The 17,070-nt window shown below is 42.1% G+C and overlaps 1 protein-coding gene across 2 annotated transcripts; it reads left to right on the plus strand.

Moving 5' to 3' along the window:
• The first annotated feature begins 14,995 nt into the window (after positions 1 to 14,995).
• On the plus strand, positions 14,996 to 16,004 carry LOC107102101 (THAP domain-containing protein 10-like). Of its 2 annotated transcripts, none has more exons than XM_015401273.1 (3): positions 14,996 to 15,090; positions 15,375 to 15,780; positions 15,863 to 16,004. In XM_015401273.1, exons 2-3 carry the CDS (start codon positions 15,439 to 15,441, stop codon positions 15,980 to 15,982), a joined length of 462 nt encoding a protein of 153 aa, XP_015256759.1. In that variant the 5' UTR covers positions 14,996 to 15,090; positions 15,375 to 15,438; the 3' UTR covers positions 15,983 to 16,004. The 2 variants fall into 2 exon arrangements, with proteins under 2 accessions (XP_015256759.1, XP_015256760.1); XM_015401274.1 differs by having other exon boundaries at positions 14,996 to 15,018.
• The last annotated feature ends 1,066 nt before the right edge of the window (positions 16,005 to 17,070 follow it).

Raw genomic sequence — 17,070 nt, forward strand, 5'->3', positions numbered from 1 at the left:
TTTCTAACGGGCAGCTGCTGAGAATACAGCATTTATTTTTGATTAATTGGGTTGGCTAGTTTGTTCTGTTTGTAAAGCATAGCCAAGGAAGGAAAACTTAAGTTCATTTTGTTATTTTTTTTATATAGCTTGCTTAATATTGTGCACAGCAGACTACCTCAAAATATTGTTCTTATTGTTTATTGTATTTATTTTTTGTATTTTATTTATTAATAAAAATATTTCTGTTGAATTTTGAGGTCTTTTTTTTCCCTTGCGGTATCGAAAATGGTATCGAGTATCGAGTATTTTCCTGAGTATCGGTATAGAGTTGAAAATTTTAGTATCGTGACAACCCTACAGCCTCCTCCTCCTTAAATAGGTCTTCTTGATGAGGAGACAGGAAAGAGGTATGTAGAGGTGAACTCATGCCCTCAGGAGGAAGATCTCAGGCACCCTCTGGTGGAGAAAGTGAACAAACCTCCAGATCCCAACAGTACCCCCCCCTCAACGACTGCCACCTGGCGGTCCAAAGGAACATGAAGGTAGAGACGAATGGTATTCAGGTATAAGAGCAGGGTCCAAAATAAATGACCCAGGAACCCACGTTCGGTCCTCCGGACCGTAGCCCTCCCAGTCGACCAGGTACTGCCAACCTCGGCCCCGACGACGGGAGTCTACGATCCCGCGAACGGTGTATGCAGGATGCCCATCAATGTCACAGGGGGGAGGAGGGGAGTCGGAAGGAGGGCAAAGAGGACTGGTCAGGACGGGTTTGATCTGAGATACGTGGAAAGTGGAATGGATCCGGAGAGAAGGAGGGAGATGCAGACGGACAGCAGAGGGACTGATGATAGAGTCGATCTTGTAAGGGCCAATGTAACGGGGGGACAATTTTTTAGACATGGATTTCAACGGTATATCTCTGGTGGAGAGCCAAACCTGCTGCCCTGGTGAGTAGGTGGGAGCTGGACGTCTTTGCCGGTCAGCGAATCGGCGGTTCTGTACGGATGAACGGCTCAGAGCTGCAATAGTGTTGCTCCAGATCTTGCGGCATCGGCGGATGTGGTGTCGGACTGTAGGGTCTGAGATTTCCTTCTCATCAGCAGGGAATAACGGAGGCTGATAACCTAAGGAGATTTCAAAGGGGGAGAGACCGGTAGCAGATGAGACATGAGCGTTGTGTGCATACTCCACCCAATGCAGGTACTGATTCCAGTCGGCAGGGTTGGTAGAAGTGAAGCACCTGAGGACCAGAGGTTAATCATATCTTGGCTTCTAGGGCAGAACAAAAATGTTTCCATACCTGAGCTGTAAATTGTGGTCCTCGGTCTGACAGAATCTCCTGTGGGATGCCGTGTAACCTCAAAACATGTTGGATTAGAAGAAGAGCTGTCTGAAAAGCGGTGGGAAGTTTTCTCAAAGGGATGAGATGGCAAGACTTGAAGAACCTATCGATGACTGTGAAAATGGTGGTCATACCCTTGGATGCCGGTAATCCAGTAACAAAGTCTATGGCTATGTGTGACCAAGGGCGTTTGGGAACAGGCAGGGGATTAAGGAGACCAGAGGGAGGCTGATTAGATGATTTATTTCGTGCACAAACAGGGCAGGCTAGAACAAACTCCTTAATGTCCTTGTGGAGTGAAAGCCACCAAAACCGATGGGAAATCAGGGCAACGGTTTTACTGACCCCAGGATGAGCTGATAACTTGGAGGAATGCATCCAATGACTCAATCTGGACCTGACTGAAGAGGGAACGTACGTTTTGTTAGGCGGACCAGTGCCGGGATCCGGTTCAGAAGTTTGCGCCTGTTTAATCAGGTCAGATATTTCCGAGGAGACTGTGGCGACAGTACAGCTAGCCGGTAAAATACTAGCTGGAGTTTCTTGTTCATCAGGAGCGTGGAGACAGGACAGAGCGTCAGGTTTAGTGTTTTTAGAGCCAGGCCGGTAGGAGATGATCAGGTTGAATCGAGAGAAAAACAGAGACCAACGAGACTGACGGGGATTTGGCTGATTGAATGTATGAAAGATTTTTATGATCGGTCCATACCAAAATGGGATGCTCTGCGCCCTCCAGCCAATGCTGCCATTCTTCCAAAGCCAGTTTTATGGCGAGAAGCTCTCTGTCACCGATGTCGTAATTACGTTCAGCAGGGGTGAGTCTGCGGGAGAAAAATGCACACGGATGAGTTCTCTGGTCAGAATCAGAACTTTGGGACAGAACAGCCCCCACCCCTGAGTCAGATGCATCCACCTCAAGAATGAACTGTTTGGAGGGGTCCGGCTGAATGAGGATGGGTGCTTTGGAAAACAGGGTTTTGAGTTTATTAAAGGCTGCTTCCACCTCAGTGGACCAGTGAAAGGTTCTCTTGAGTGAGGTTAAGGCTGTTAGTGGTTGGGCTGTTTAGCTGTAGTTTCTGATGAATCTACGATAAAAGTTAGCGAATCCCAGAAACCTTTGAAGTTGTCTCCTATTTTCAGGAGTGGGCCAGTCCAAAACCGCCTTGATTTTATCCTCCGATGGCCTCACCTGCCCGCCCTCGAGCACAAATCCTAGAAAAGCAACAGATGGGCGGTGAAACTCACATTTTTCAGCCTTCACAAACAGTTTGTTTTCCAGAAGTCTTTGCAGGACCAAACGGACATGTTTTTGATGCTCAGAGATAGTCTTGGAGTAAATCAAGATGTCATCTAAGTAGACAAACACAAAAACGTTCAAAAAATCTCTCAAAACGTCATTCACCAGAGCCTGAAAACAAGCAGGGGCATTAGTCAGACCAAAATGCATAACCAGGTACTCGAAATGTCCCAGAGGTGTTTTGAAGGCTGTTTTCCATTCATCTCCTTCACGGATTCTGAGAAGGTGATAGGCATTTCTCAGGTCTAACTTGGAGAACACAATAGCACCCTGAACCAGTTCAAAGGCAGAGGCTAACAGAGGCAATGGATATTTGTTCTTGATTGTTATTGGATTTAACCCACGGTAATCAATACAGGGTCGCAGGGATCCGTCTTTCTTACCGACGAAGAAAAACCCGGCTCCGAGTGGAGAAGAAGATGGACGGATTATTCCAGAGGCTAGGGACTCATTGATATATCTCTCCATTGTTTCCCTCTCAGGTTTGGAGATGTTATAAAGCCGACTGTTAGGGAGAAGATCGATGGCGCAGTCATATGGACGGTGCGGAGGGAGAGAAAGGGCTCTAGCCTTACTGAACACTGGAGCCAAATCATGATAATCAGGAGGAACGGCAGAGAGATCAGGCGGGTCAACTTCCTGACGGTTTGCCGGCGGCTGAGTCGGAGGAGCAGCGGAACGGAGGCAGGAACAATAACAGGGGATAGACCAGGACTCCACATGTCTCTTAGACCAGTTAATATGTGGGTTGTGGAGTTGCAGCCAATCAAAATCCAGAACTATGGATGAGCTAGCAGATGAAAAAACAAAATGAGATGATTTCTCTATGGTTACTGGAGATTAGTAGCTCTAAAGGTTTGGTCTGATGCGTAATTTGAGGTAGTTGTTTTCCGTCTAAAGCGGAGACTCTCAGGGGTTTAATCAAAGGAGTGGTGTCAAGATTCAGTTGTTTGACCAAACTAGAGTCGATTAGGTTTCTCTCACAGCCTAAATCAATCATAGCCGACAAAGTGAGGGATTGTTCTTTAAAGAACAGAGTAGCGGGTAACAGAAGTCGAGGAGATTTTTCAGTTTGGAGATGGTTCGCCAGACTCCTCATTTCCTCTGGCGGACCTTAGCGGGACAGGTTGACACAAAATGTCCAGGTTCACCACAATACAGGCAGAGGTTTTGTTTGTATCTCCTTTGCTTCTCTTCAGATGAAAGTCTGGTGTGACCAATCTGCATGGGCTCTGCTTCTGAGGACAAGGAGGGAGAAAAGACTTCATTAGCTCTTTCAATAGACCTTTCAGGAAGTGTAGTGACTGGGAAAACACGGCTCTTGGATCTGGCAATGGATCTGGCTCGCAGCCTGTTATCTAGGCGGATTGTCAGTCTTATCAGATCCTCCAAAGTTTTAGGTTCATCTAGAGTTGCCAACTCGTCTTTAATAGACTCATCTAGGGAGTGAAAATAAGCGCTCTTAAGCGCCGTTTCTTCCCAACCGAAAGCGGCCGCTTTAATCCGGAATTCAATCGAAAATTCAGCCACTGTTCTGTTCCCTTGCTTCAATTCTAGCAACCCACATGATTCAGTGGTATTATCAGTATCTTGATTGAAAGCTTGTTTAAATTATTTAATGAATTCGTCATAAGTACAACCGTACTCAATCTTGGAAGAGAATTTAGCTTCCGCCCACTCCAAGGCTTTACCAGACAGATGGGACATAATAAAAGAAATCCTTCTTCTATCTTGCACAAAACTCTGAGGTGAATGATTAAAAATTATTGAACACTGGAACAAAAATCCTTTGCACTTACTTGGATCTCCAGAAAATCTTTCGGGGAGAGATGGGCGGAATTTAGGAAATGACGGGTGGATTTCTGACCTGAGAGGTGGATTGGAATCCTGAACCGGAAGCTGAACGGCTTCAACCGCAGGTGTAGCAATCTGAGAGCTGGATCTTTGGAGAAAGTCAGTAATTTCATGCAGGGTGTGGTTAGCTTCAGCTTGACGTTCATTTAACTCACAGAGGGCGGAGTCATGGCTCTGAATGAGGACTTGCTGTTGCTCCAAGGTCCTCTTGAGGGTTTCCGCGGGGCTAGTTTGTTGGCCAGAGTGTGCTGTCATGTTGGGTTCAAGGCGTCTAACCCACATGCAGAAACCACTCTTAAGACAGGGGAAAAGTTAAATGATTTATTTACAATGATTACAATGAAATATGATGCACGGTTCTAGGTTCTTCGGACTGGTCTCGGGAGGAACACCACTGAGGAGGACAGAGCAGTTAGAATAAATCCAGGAAATTTGCAGTGTACTGATGACGGGGACAAATACCTGCTCAGAGAGGATTCAGATCAGCAGGGGGGGAACCTTGTGAGTCCAGAGGCTAGTCGGCAGGCAGAGGGCTGTGGGCAGAGGCAAAGACTGAGACTGAGTACGGGCAGGCAGATTCCAGGCAGAGATTTCTATCTCCAGAGTTTCTGGTTTCCAGGAAAGTCAGGATCTGTGAGGCAGAGAGAAACAGGGTCAGACAGGTTCACTAAATCAGGGTCTTAGATCCGGTAGGCTGGCTCAGGTTTTGCTAACCATTACTGGCAAACACTCTGGCAGGGAAGTGTCAGCCTCCTCCTCCTTAAATAGGTCTTCTTGATCAGGAGACAGGAAACAGGTGTGTAGAGGTGAGCTCATGCCCTCAGGAGGAAGATCTCAGGCGCCCTCTGGTGGAGAAAGTGGTCAAGCCTCCAGATCCCAACAAGTTGTACAGGCTTTTCACTGTCTTCCAGGTTTTCCATTTGTTGTCCTCTGCTGCCCTCTTGTGTCCTCAATCCCTAGCTCTGTTTTCTGCTCTGTCCTCACCTGTTTCCAATCCTCTCGTTAGCCCTCTCTTTGTCTCTGTCCCCTTTAAAAGCTCTCCCTCTTCAGTTCCTGTTTGCTGGATCCTTGTCTAACGTCTGTCTGCTTACCTCGTCTCTCCCTGGCTCCTAGTGTTTGGTTTCCCCTGATGTCTCCTTGGTTCTGGTTTGTTTGTTATTTTTGTTGGATTTTTTGATTCCTGCCTCTGTACCTGTGAACCTCATTAAACCCACCTAAATTCACCTCTGCCTACTTGCCTCTGCATTTGGGTCCTCCAAACCAACACCAAATCGTGATAGAGAGGCAAAGACAAAAAACAAGATTAAGACTAAGATTGACAAGAACTCAGTTTGACTCAGCAAAACTGGAAGAAGGCTAGAGTACCCAAAACTGGCAAACACTCTGGCGTCGAGGTTGAGGCAGTCAGCAGCTTAAGAGCGCTCAGATAACGAGGTAACCCTCTGCAGGTGTGTGAGGGGGCGGACCAGAACCAGGGCCTCCTGGTGGAGGAAGGGAGACAAACACAGAAACACAAACACACAGACAGGAATCCTGACACAGGCCACATTGATTTTAAAAAACTAAACCCCCGCCCAAAGAAAAAAAGCAACAAAAACCTATAGAATATTGAATTATGAATCATTTTTAGCTCAGGTCACCCAACAGTACTGCACATGCTTACGAAACACTATTGCTCAATCCCAATCTGGCCTCTAAACAGTCTTTTCTGAATTCTCTCAGAGAAAACTTCTAATAAGAAAGGAGCTAAATTATTAAAGAACTTCCTGTAGATTTTGGATATCAGTCTGTCTGAGCCTGGGGATTTATTTAATTTTAACTGACATAAGGCACTAATCATTTAATTTCAAGATATTTTTTCTATCACTAAGGGTTTGCATCATCTTGTTTTTTTTTTGTTTGTTTGTTTTTTTTTCAGAAAGAGTGAAAAAATGGTGGATGAATGCTGACAGAACTTGGGCGTGTAAAGGCTACTAATTCTAGTCACTAAGGTTAGCTAATTCTCTGGATTATTCGCAACTAAACCATTAATTATTAACTGTTTAATAGTTATTTTTTGATAGTTGACTCTCAAGTCTAAAGAAGTATGTATCTTTGTCTACGTGATCTAACATAAGCTCCTTCAGCTCTCCGTTTACAGATCCCATCCAGCCCACTGCTTTTTCATTAGTATCCAAAGAAGTAACAGCTTAAATTTTCTCTGTCAACATAATCCTCTGCTGATTACTGAATCCATTGATATTTACTAAGATTAATATACAATTTGTTACTTCCACCATTAGTAATAGATAGTGAACTTCTTTATCACATTCTGAGATTCAAAAGCTTCCCAGTAAAATGATTTTTGACAATGCATACCACGGCTGAGTGTTCTGACCCATGAGACATCCAAATATCTGATCCCCATTGTGACCTCCAGAAGTTGTTATCTTCTGAGGTAGAAGAGGACACTGAGCTGTTGGAACTCATCAAAGAAGCTCAGGTGTTTTGATGAAAATTAAGGAATTAAGTCAGTCTGACTATAACTTTTGTTCAGCATTTTTTCCCCAATTGATCAACTTTAAATGTGATTATAAGGCTCTCTCTTCATACCACCCACAGATCAGCTGGATCTGGTCAGCTGGTCTCTCAATGCAATTGATCAAATTTATTCAACTGTATGTCCTGCTGGGACATACTTTGTAGGATACATCATGGACTCCTGAAAGGCGTGGAGGGTGATGTGTTTCACAACATTGTCAGTGGAGGATATTAAGATGTGTGCATTTTTGATCTTATGGTACTCGGATTTCTCCTTTTTGGATTTGGAGGATACCTGATGTATCTAAAATGATAGAGGATGTTGGCGGCAATTTGGGCATTGATCAAGCTGCCAGCAGCGGTTATCCCTCACAAAGGCTGTGATCGAGTAAGACCGGGAGTTGACCTGCATGTAGGGTGCGATTGAACGCAGGCTGGCTGTGGTGGTTGAATTCAAAGGTGTGATGGGATAATATTTTGGATGGTCACGCTTGCTTCAAGGTCGGAGAAGCCCGACAAATCTGGAATAGTCTTGCCACGTAAGAGCCAGCAAGAATAGACTCAAGGCTGAAGGAAATTCCTGTGCTGCCTGCCCTCAAAACATTAAGTGTTTTTGTGGATTCGACCTACCCCCTTTATCTAATCTCCCCTGGATGTTATAGAGAAAGGACACAGAAGAACTGTGTTTTTTATGTGCTTTTTTTTGTGCTGAGGTTTTTTGATATCTCAAGCTGTACCCTGTCAAAGATAAAGAGTGAAATATGCTTCTATGTTTCCACAAAGATAAAGACAGTGTATAGGTAACCGCCTGGGACCTGGGAAGCAATAAGAATGCGCTACTAGCAGCATTCTGCATGGCCTCAGTAAATCCGTTCTCAGCCCACCACCCCAATGTATGTGATGTATTGTGATGAATGGTTTGTACTGAAACTGAAATTTTGATTGCAATGTAAATTCTAGTTCACAATAAAGATTGATTGATTGATTGATTGATTGATTGATTGATTGATTGATTGATTGATTAAGGCAGTAACTCAGAGGAGCTCCAGTTTTATAATAAGTTTTTTTTTTGTATAAAGATTTTAATTTGTATTTATTTCGATTCCTTACTAACTTCCAGGCATCATATTTATGTCTTTTTTTTAAATCTGAGATGGAAAGAATAAAATGATAAGAATTAAATGCTCAAATTAAAAGATTAATTAAAATAGTCTTTGTTTTATAATCAAGTGATTGCTTATATCAATCGATACAATCAATCACTTTATTTTGATTCAAGTGATTAATCAATATAAATCATGTTTATGGTTTACACTCTCGGTTTTAACAGCATACATAGGGTTAGAAATTAGTTTGGAGAGAAAATATTGTTTAACATTTAGTCAAACAAAGGTTTGTCTTCATTTCCAGAAATAACTTTTTTTTCTAAGAATGACATAAAAAGACTCAAGGATTGAGAACAGTTTGGTATGGTTTCAGTGAAAAGGGATTTTTGAATATATTCTTACGAGAAAAACGTAATCTTAAGAAGAAAATCTTAAGAAGAAAAACCTTAAACTAAGTTAAACCAATTAACATGTATGGTGATGTTAAACCATAAACCTATAACACAGGGGTGTCAAACTGGTTCCAGAAAGGGCCGTGTGGCTGCAGGTTTTCTTTCCAACCAAGCAATAGCACACCAGAATCCTGTCATCTCATCAAGTGAGTCCAGTCTCAACATGGTGACTTGATGAGATGACTGCATGCAGCCCTTTCTGTAGTGATGGTGAGATGAAGCCTCGTGAGGCATTGAACCGTTTGGCCAAATTGCTTCAACGATCCCCACAGTTCATGAGGCTTCATGTGAACATGTCACCAGTGCAGAACTACAGTTTGTAATAAAATCAATGATTTTTTTTTTTTTGCAACTGTTTTTCTTTTTTTCCCCTTTTAAGTTCCCTTGAAANCTGTTCCTGAGCCGCAGTGGGCGGCCCCTTCCAAGTCTGTTGCTGAGCCACAGTCGGCGGCCCCCTCTGAGGCTGTTGCAAAGCCGCAGTCGGCGGCCCCCTCTAAGGGTGTTGCTGAGCTGCAGTCGGCGGCCCCCTCTGAGCCTGTTGCTGAGCTGCAGTTGGCGGCTTCCTCTGAGCCTGTTGCTGAGCCGCTGAAACGGAGGCAGCGTCCTCCTCGGAGCTTCCTGCTGAAACGGAGGCGGCGTCCTCCTCGGAGCTTCCTGCTGAAACGGAGGCGGCGTCCTCCTCAGAGCTTCCTGCTGAAACTGAGGCGGTGTCCTCCTTGGAGCTTCCTGCTGAAACGGAGGTGTCGTCGCCCTCCGAGGTTCCTGCAGCAATGGAGACGTCGTCCTCCTCCGAGGTTCCTGCAGCAACGGAGACGTCGTCCTCCAGTGGCCCTTCTTCGTCACCGGCCTCCTCCATAGTCCCTCCTTCGTCGCCTGACCCTCGGACGGCCGCCAGAGGCCCTCCGGCCCCACGGCCGGCTGCCAGAGACTCTGCCTCGCCTCCGGCCCCACGGCCGGCTGCCAGAGACTCTGCCTCGCCTCCGGCCCCACGGCTGGCCTCCAGAGACTCTTCCTCGCCTCCGGCCCCACGGCCGGCCTCCAGAGACTCTTCCTCGTCTGCCTCTAGAGACTTTTTGTTGCCCTCGCCCACCCTGGGTGGGTTGTTTTTTCTTTTTTTGGACTCTGTTTTTGTTTTCGCCCTCTCTTTGTCTCTGTCCCCTTTAAAAGCCCTCCCTCTTCAGTTCTTTTTTGCTGGATCCTGGTCTAACGTCTGTCTGCTTACCTCGTCTCTCCCTGGCTCCTAGTGTTTGGTTTCCCCTGATGTCTCCTTGGTTCTGGTTTGTTTGTTATTTTTGTTGGATTTTTTGATTCCTGCCTCTGTACCTGTGAACCTCATTAAACCCACCTAAATTCACCTCTGCCTACTTGCCTCTGCATTTGGGTCCTCCAAACCAACACCAAATCGTGATAGAGAGGCAAAGACAAAAAACAAGATTAAGACTAAGATTGACAAGAACTCAGTTTGACTCAGCAAAACTGGAAGAAGGCTAGAGTACCCAAAACTGGCAAACACTCTGGCGTCGAGGTTGAGGCAGTCAGCAGCTTAAGAGCGCTCAGATAACGAGGTAACCCTCTGCAGGTGTGTGAGGGGGCGGACCAGAACCAGGGCCTCCTGGTGGAGGAAGGGAGACAAACACAGAAACACAAACACACAGACAGGAATCCTGACACAGGCCACATTGATTTTAAAAAACTAAACCCCCGCCCAAAGAAAAAAAGCAACAAAAACCTATAGAATATTGAATTATGAATCATTTTTAGCTCAGGTCACCCAACAGTACTGCACATGCTTACGAAACACTATTGCTCAATCCCAATCTGGCCTCTAAACAGTCTTTTCTGAATTCTCTCAGAGAAAACTTCTAATAAGAAAGGAGCTAAATTATTAAAGAACTTCCTGTAGATTTTGGATATCAGTCTGTCTGAGCCTGGGGATTTATTTAATTTTAACTGACATAAGGCACTAATCATTTAATTTCAAGATATTTTTTCTATCACTAAGGGTTTGCATCATCTTGTTTTTTTTTTGTTTGTTTGTTTTTTTTTCAGAAAGAGTGAAAAAATGGTGGATGAATGCTGACAGAACTTGGGCGTGTAAAGGCTACTAATTCTAGTCACTAAGGTTAGCTAATTCTCTGGATTATTCGCAACTAAACCATTAATTATTAACTGTTTAATAGTTATTTTTTGATAGTTGACTCTCAAGTCTAAAGAAGTATGTATCTTTGTCTACGTGATCTAACATAAGCTCCTTCAGCTCTCCGTTTACAGATCCCATCCAGCCCACTGCTTTTTCATTAGTATCCAAAGAAGTAACAGCTTAAATTTTCTCTGTCAACATAATCCTCTGCTGATTACTGAATCCATTGATATTTACTAAGATTAATATACAATTTGTTACTTCCACCATTAGTAATAGATAGTGAACTTCTTTATCACATTCTGAGATTCAAAAGCTTCCCAGTAAAATGATTTTTGACAATGCATACCACGGCTGAGTGTTCTGACCCATGAGACATCCAAATATCTGATCCCCATTGTGACCTCCAGAAGTTGTTATCTTCTGAGGTAGAAGAGGACACTGAGCTGTTGGAACTCATCAAAGAAGCTCAGGTGTTTTGATGAAAATTAAGGAATTAAGTCAGTCTGACTATAACTTTTGTTCAGCATTTTTTCCCCAATTGATCAACTTTAAATGTGATTATAAGGCTCTCTCTTCATACCACCCACAGATCAGCTGGATCTGGTCAGCTGGTCTCTCAATGCAATTGATCAAATTTATTCAACTGTATGTCCTGCTGGGACATACTTTGTAGGATACATCATGGACTCCTGAAAGGCGTGGAGGGTGATGTGTTTCACAACATTGTCAGTGGAGGATATTAAGATGTGTGCATTTTTGATCTTATGGTACTCGGATTTCTCCTTTTTGGATTTGGAGGATACCTGATGTATCTAAAATGATAGAGGATGTTGGCGGCAATTTGGGCATTGATCAAGCTGCCAGCAGCGGTTATCCCTCACAAAGGCTGTGATCGAGTAAGACCGGGAGTTGACCTGCATGTAGGGTGCGATTGAACGCAGGCTGGCTGTGGTGGTTGAATTCAAAGGTGTGATGGGATAATATTTTGGATGGTCACGCTTGCTTCAAGGTCGGAGAAGCCCGACAAATCTGGAATAGTCTTGCCACGTAAGAGCCAGCAAGAATAGACTCAAGGCTGAAGGAAATTCCTGTGCTGCCTGCCCTCAAAACATTAAGTGTTTTTGTGGATTCGACCTACCCCCTTTATCTAATCTCCCCTGGATGTTATAGAGAAAGGACACAGAAGAACTGTGTTTTTTATGTGCTTTTTTTTGTGCTGAGGTTTTTTGATATCTCAAGCTGTACCCTGTCAAAGATAAAGAGTGAAATATGCTTCTATGTTTCCACAAAGATAAAGACAGTGTATAGGTAACCGCCTGGGACCTGGGAAGCAATAAGAATGCGCTACTAGCAGCATTCTGCATGGCCTCAGTAAATCCGTTCTCAGCCCACCACCCCAATGTATGTGATGTATTGTGATGAATGGTTTGTACTGAAACTGAAATTTTGATTGCAATGTAAATTCTAGTTCACAATAAAGATTGATTGATTGATTGATTGATTGATTGATTGATTGATTGATTGATTGATTAAGGCAGTAACTCAGAGGAGCTCCAGTTTTATAATAAGTTTTTTTTTTGTATAAAGATTTTAATTTGTATTTATTTCGATTCCTTACTAACTTCCAGGCATCATATTTATGTCTTTTTTTTAAATCTGAGATGGAAAGAATAAAATGATAAGAATTAAATGCTCAAATTAAAAGATTAATTAAAATAGTCTTTGTTTTATAATCAAGTGATTGCTTATATCAATCGATACAATCAATCACTTTATTTTGATTCAAGTGATTAATCAATATAAATCATGTTTATGGTTTACACTCTCGGTTTTAACAGCATACATAGGGTTAGAAATTAGTTTGGAGAGAAAATATTGTTTAACATTTAGTCAAACAAAGGTTTGTCTTCATTTCCAGAAATAACTTTTTTTTCTAAGAATGACATAAAAAGACTCAAGGATTGAGAACAGTTTGGTATGGTTTCAGTGAAAAGGGATTTTTGAATATATTCTTACGAGAAAAACGTAATCTTAAGAAGAAAATCTTAAGAAGAAAAACCTTAAACTAAGTTAAACCAATTAACATGTATGGTGATGTTAAACCATAAACCTATAACACAGGGGTGTCAAACTGGTTCCAGAAAGGGCCGTGTGGCTGCAGGTTTTCTTTCCAACCAAGCAATAGCACACCAGAATCCTGTCATCTCATCAAGTGAGTCCAGTCTCAACATGGTGACTTGATGAGATGACTGCATGCAGCCCTTTCTGTAGTGATGGTGAGATGAAGCCTCGTGAGGCATTGAACCGTTTGGCCAAATTGCTTCAACGATCCCCACAGTTCATGAGGCTTCATGTGAACATGTCACCAGTGCAGAACTACAGTTTGTAATAAAATCAATGATTTTTTTTTTTTTGCAACTGTTTTTCTTTTTTTCCCCTTTTAAGTTCCCTTGAAATTATTAATGGTTGGTGTGTATAATAAAATATTTTGTAAGTTTTTTTAAGTGTAAAATTTCTTAGAACAATAATTTAAGGTGCACCGTTTTTCTGCCATTTTAGTGAAATAAACTCAAGCAGACAGTGNAACACAAGTATCTGTACTTTTACTCAAGTACGGAAAGTGAGTACTTTTGCCATCTCTGCCCATAGTTGACCTTAGCAAAGGTTTCACTGCTTTAATGCCCAAGTTAGCACGTTCCGCACAAGCACTCGTAACAGGTTTAACTGACAGAAGATGAACAATCATTTGTCAAATCAAAATATGGAAGCAACAGATCAGTAACGACAAATTAGAGCATAATTCTAATATATTCCCAAAAACTAACATCGTTTGTAAAAATCATTGGATGCAAACTATTGATACTTCATCAAACCAGGAAGCAGATTTCTCATCTCCATCGAAATATTTATTTAATACCGAGAGGCTTAAAAGTTTAATCAGATCCAGTCACAACAAATTCCAAGAGCTCCACCAGGCACCACCAGGGGGGACCCACTGGCCACCCCACTGGCCAGTGTTAATTTTATTACAATCAGTTTAGCATTTCATCCCATTATGCACAGCAAGCCACATAACATTAAAAATCCACAATAAACCAAGATATGAGTAGGAATTTACTTAAGTCTTTTTGATTTTTACAGGCATTTTTACCACAATAGTAGATTCAAAACCCTGAAATTATGGCTTTTAGTTTCGGTGGCCACCCCAAGATTTTTAGCAGCCCCATCTGGCCCCTCCTATTAAACACTTCGGGAGGCACCACTGTTTGGATGTAGAGAACAATCCAATGTTGTATGATCCTAATTATTCCTTTTACAAATACCGACAATGAAAAGAAAATGTTTGGGCAGAAACATGTGTGATTGATGCTGTTGGTGAGCTTTAATTAGGTCATATTGAATTAAGCATTCATTACCGAATGTTTTTCTCCTACGAATTAAATAATATCGTGGATGCTCTCCTTGAGCCTCAAGGAAATCGGAGTGGAGCAAGATGGGAGGAACTGGGAGGCTGTAGGCTTTGCTTTGTGCAGACAGTCTGGAGTGGAGCAGATAATGTGGGATGAGTCTCGACCACCGCTTTGACGTTGTAGGTTGTAGGTGACAACTAGTGGCTGTTAATCTTAATACAACAAATGATTTATTATTGTCTCCTAAAGAAGGGTGTGGCGGTGACCAGATGTCCCCGATTTCTGGGGACAGTCCCAGTTTTGGAACACTTGTCCCCTGCTAAAGCTGTTCCTGTCTTGTCCCTGAAGAATATTTCAAGATGACTTGGATAATAGCGTGTTGTGACAAACACCAGATACAGCACTGGGACTTGATCAACAGCCGATACCGCACTGTGACGTCACAAACCGATAGGTTTGGATGCCTCCAGCAAAGCTCATTCAAGTGAAAATTACTCTTATTATTACTATTAAAAGCACTTCTCATTTATTGAACAATATGTAATAATTTCATATTTAAAGTACTTTCAGAAGTTTGAATTCAGAATATGATTGGACCTTTTCTTTAAAAGCCATTCACATTAAATAAGTAAACCAATAAAAAAGTAAAATGACAGACTTAAAATATTATTTTTACATATACTTTGCATATATCTTATTGAGGGTTCATATAAATGCACATTTCCATTAGAATATGTTAAAATCAATGCCTCCTACAACTTCACATTAATTCCCCAAACCGCGTTTGTGCCAGTAGATGGCAGTAGAGAGTCGCCTGGAGTTTAACTGAACAACAATAAGAGCTAAGAGGAAGCAGCTGTCACTGCTGTACGGATGTTCTGGCTTCATAGGATGCCCATCTGCTCATATGTAAACATTTTACAGTTTTAAATGTTTTCAACAAACTTCCTAGTCCTTATTGGATTCATAACCTAGCTGGAGGTAGTATCTAATATTTTGATGTGTCACAGAGAAGAACGAGTGCAGCTATCTAAATAGCATTCACAGTAGCTCACTTTTAGGTTAGCTGTAAAAATATGTCCAAAACAAGAAGCTAAATATTAAATATGGCTATTATTTCTTTGAAAGGCTTAGTATATAGTGTCTAGGGGAGAAATAATAGTCGTTTTTGTATGTAATTTTTTTTTATTGTGATATTGCGGAATACAACCTCATATTTGTCTTTTTTCCCCCATCTCTTTCTGATTTGATGTGATTGTAAATAGGTCAAAGGTAAAAAAGAACCCTCTGGAATCAGGCCTTTGAGAAGCTGATGGTCCCGTTTCCAAGATGCCCTACCACTGCGTGGCTTATGGATGTGGCAAAACTGTAGAAGATGGGGTGACCTTGTTTAAGTTCCCAAAGGATCCAGATGAGTTTCGGAAATGGGAGAAACAAGTTCAGAGGACCCGCGTGAAGTGGGCGGCCACGCATTTCTCCCACCTCTGCAGCGATCACTTCGGCAAAGAGTACTTTGAGGGGAAGCTGCCATCAGGAGCTCTGAAGCTGAGGCCCGGAGCAGCTCCCACGGTGTTTGTCCGTCCACACTGCTCCCTCTGCAGCGGAGTGGGCTGCAGAAAGTGCCTGCCTTCCATCCAGCACTGCACCAACTCCACAGAGCGCAGGGATACTGTAAGATGCTCAATGTGGGGTTTTCTGCATGCCTCTTAGTGGGTCACAGTTAGAATGTAAATATTTTCACATTTCTTCGCAGGAAGAAAGCAAGGAAAAGGAGGCTGAAGATGAAAACATTGGTAAAGAGGAAAGTTTGCCAAAAGGAAGGAGGATCTCCAGGGGAAAGCAGAGAGGCGATGAACCACGTAAGGAAGGATAATGAACAACAAGGCATCTTACAGTAGCAGCCATTTAAAATGNCGTTTCTGCAGCTTATCCTGTTCTCGTTCCTTTTCCTCAAACTCCAAGAAGTCCTCCATACTGGCACGCCTGCAGGTCAGAGTTAAACCTATTCTACTGGCTGTATATAATAAAGCTCTGTCTTTTAGGCACTTTCTTGATTTTAAATTCATGAAGTTTAACTTGCATGGTCTTAAGGTACAATGGAGTATTAGGGCCAGGCTAGAGATTTTTTCCATTTATTTTATTTTGAGAATAAAGTTGTAATATTACGAAAAAAAAAGGACGTTACATTACGAGAATAAAGATTAAATATTACGAGAATTAAGTCATCATACCTTAACCTGTTTCAGAAAGAAAGATTCGAGCTCCAACCAGCAGATGACGGCCGACCAGCTCCACCAATCCGCAACCTGAGTCCATTTTGACTTACTGCCCAATTTAAGGCTGCTGCTAAAAGATTTCCTTATTTCTCAAACCTAATGCCAAAGTTTAACTTCACATGATGCTCGACCTTACTCATTTTAGGGAAGAGTGTGCTTCTTGTAAGAGTTGTCATATAATACAACTTTATTCTATTAATTTTATGACTTTATTCTGGTTATTTTACAACTTTATGCTGTGGTACGACTTTATTTACATAACTTTATGACTATTCTTGTTGCTACTTTATTCTCGTAATTTTACGACTATTCTCATAATTTTATGACTTTATTCTTATAATATAATGACTTTATTCTGGTAATTTTTTTTACTTCATTCTTGTAATTTTTGACTTTATTCTCGTAATATTATTACTTTATTCTCGTAATCTTTTTACTTTATTCTCGTGATTTTGTGAATTTATTCTTGTAATTTTATTACTTTATTCCCGTATTTCTTTTGACCTTATTCCCATAATTTTTTACTTTATTCTCGTAATTTTATGATTTTATATTTAGCCACTTTTCAGACCCCTCTAGCACTTTGATTTCAAAAAAGCGTTTGGCGCCAAATCTAGAGATGTTTTTCTGCTACTGGAGACTTTAGAGACAACATCTAAAAGCAGCGAACTCTGCTCTCCAGAGC

Source organism: Cyprinodon variegatus, unplaced genomic scaffold (genome assembly GCF_000732505.1).
Source record: "Cyprinodon variegatus isolate N-32 unplaced genomic scaffold, C_variegatus-1.0 Scaffold1201, whole genome shotgun sequence".
Taxonomy (NCBI): domain Eukaryota; kingdom Metazoa; phylum Chordata; class Actinopteri; order Cyprinodontiformes; family Cyprinodontidae; genus Cyprinodon; species Cyprinodon variegatus.

Coding starts and splice junctions, on each gene's coding strand:
- LOC107102101 (XM_015401273.1), top strand. CDS start 15,439: ATGCCCTACCACTGCGTGGCTTATGGATGTGGCAAAACTGTAGAAGAT. Junction 15,781..15,862: donor CCACAGAGCGCAGGGATACT/GTAAGATGCTCA, acceptor ATTTCTTCGCAG/GAAGAAAGCAAGGAAAAGGA.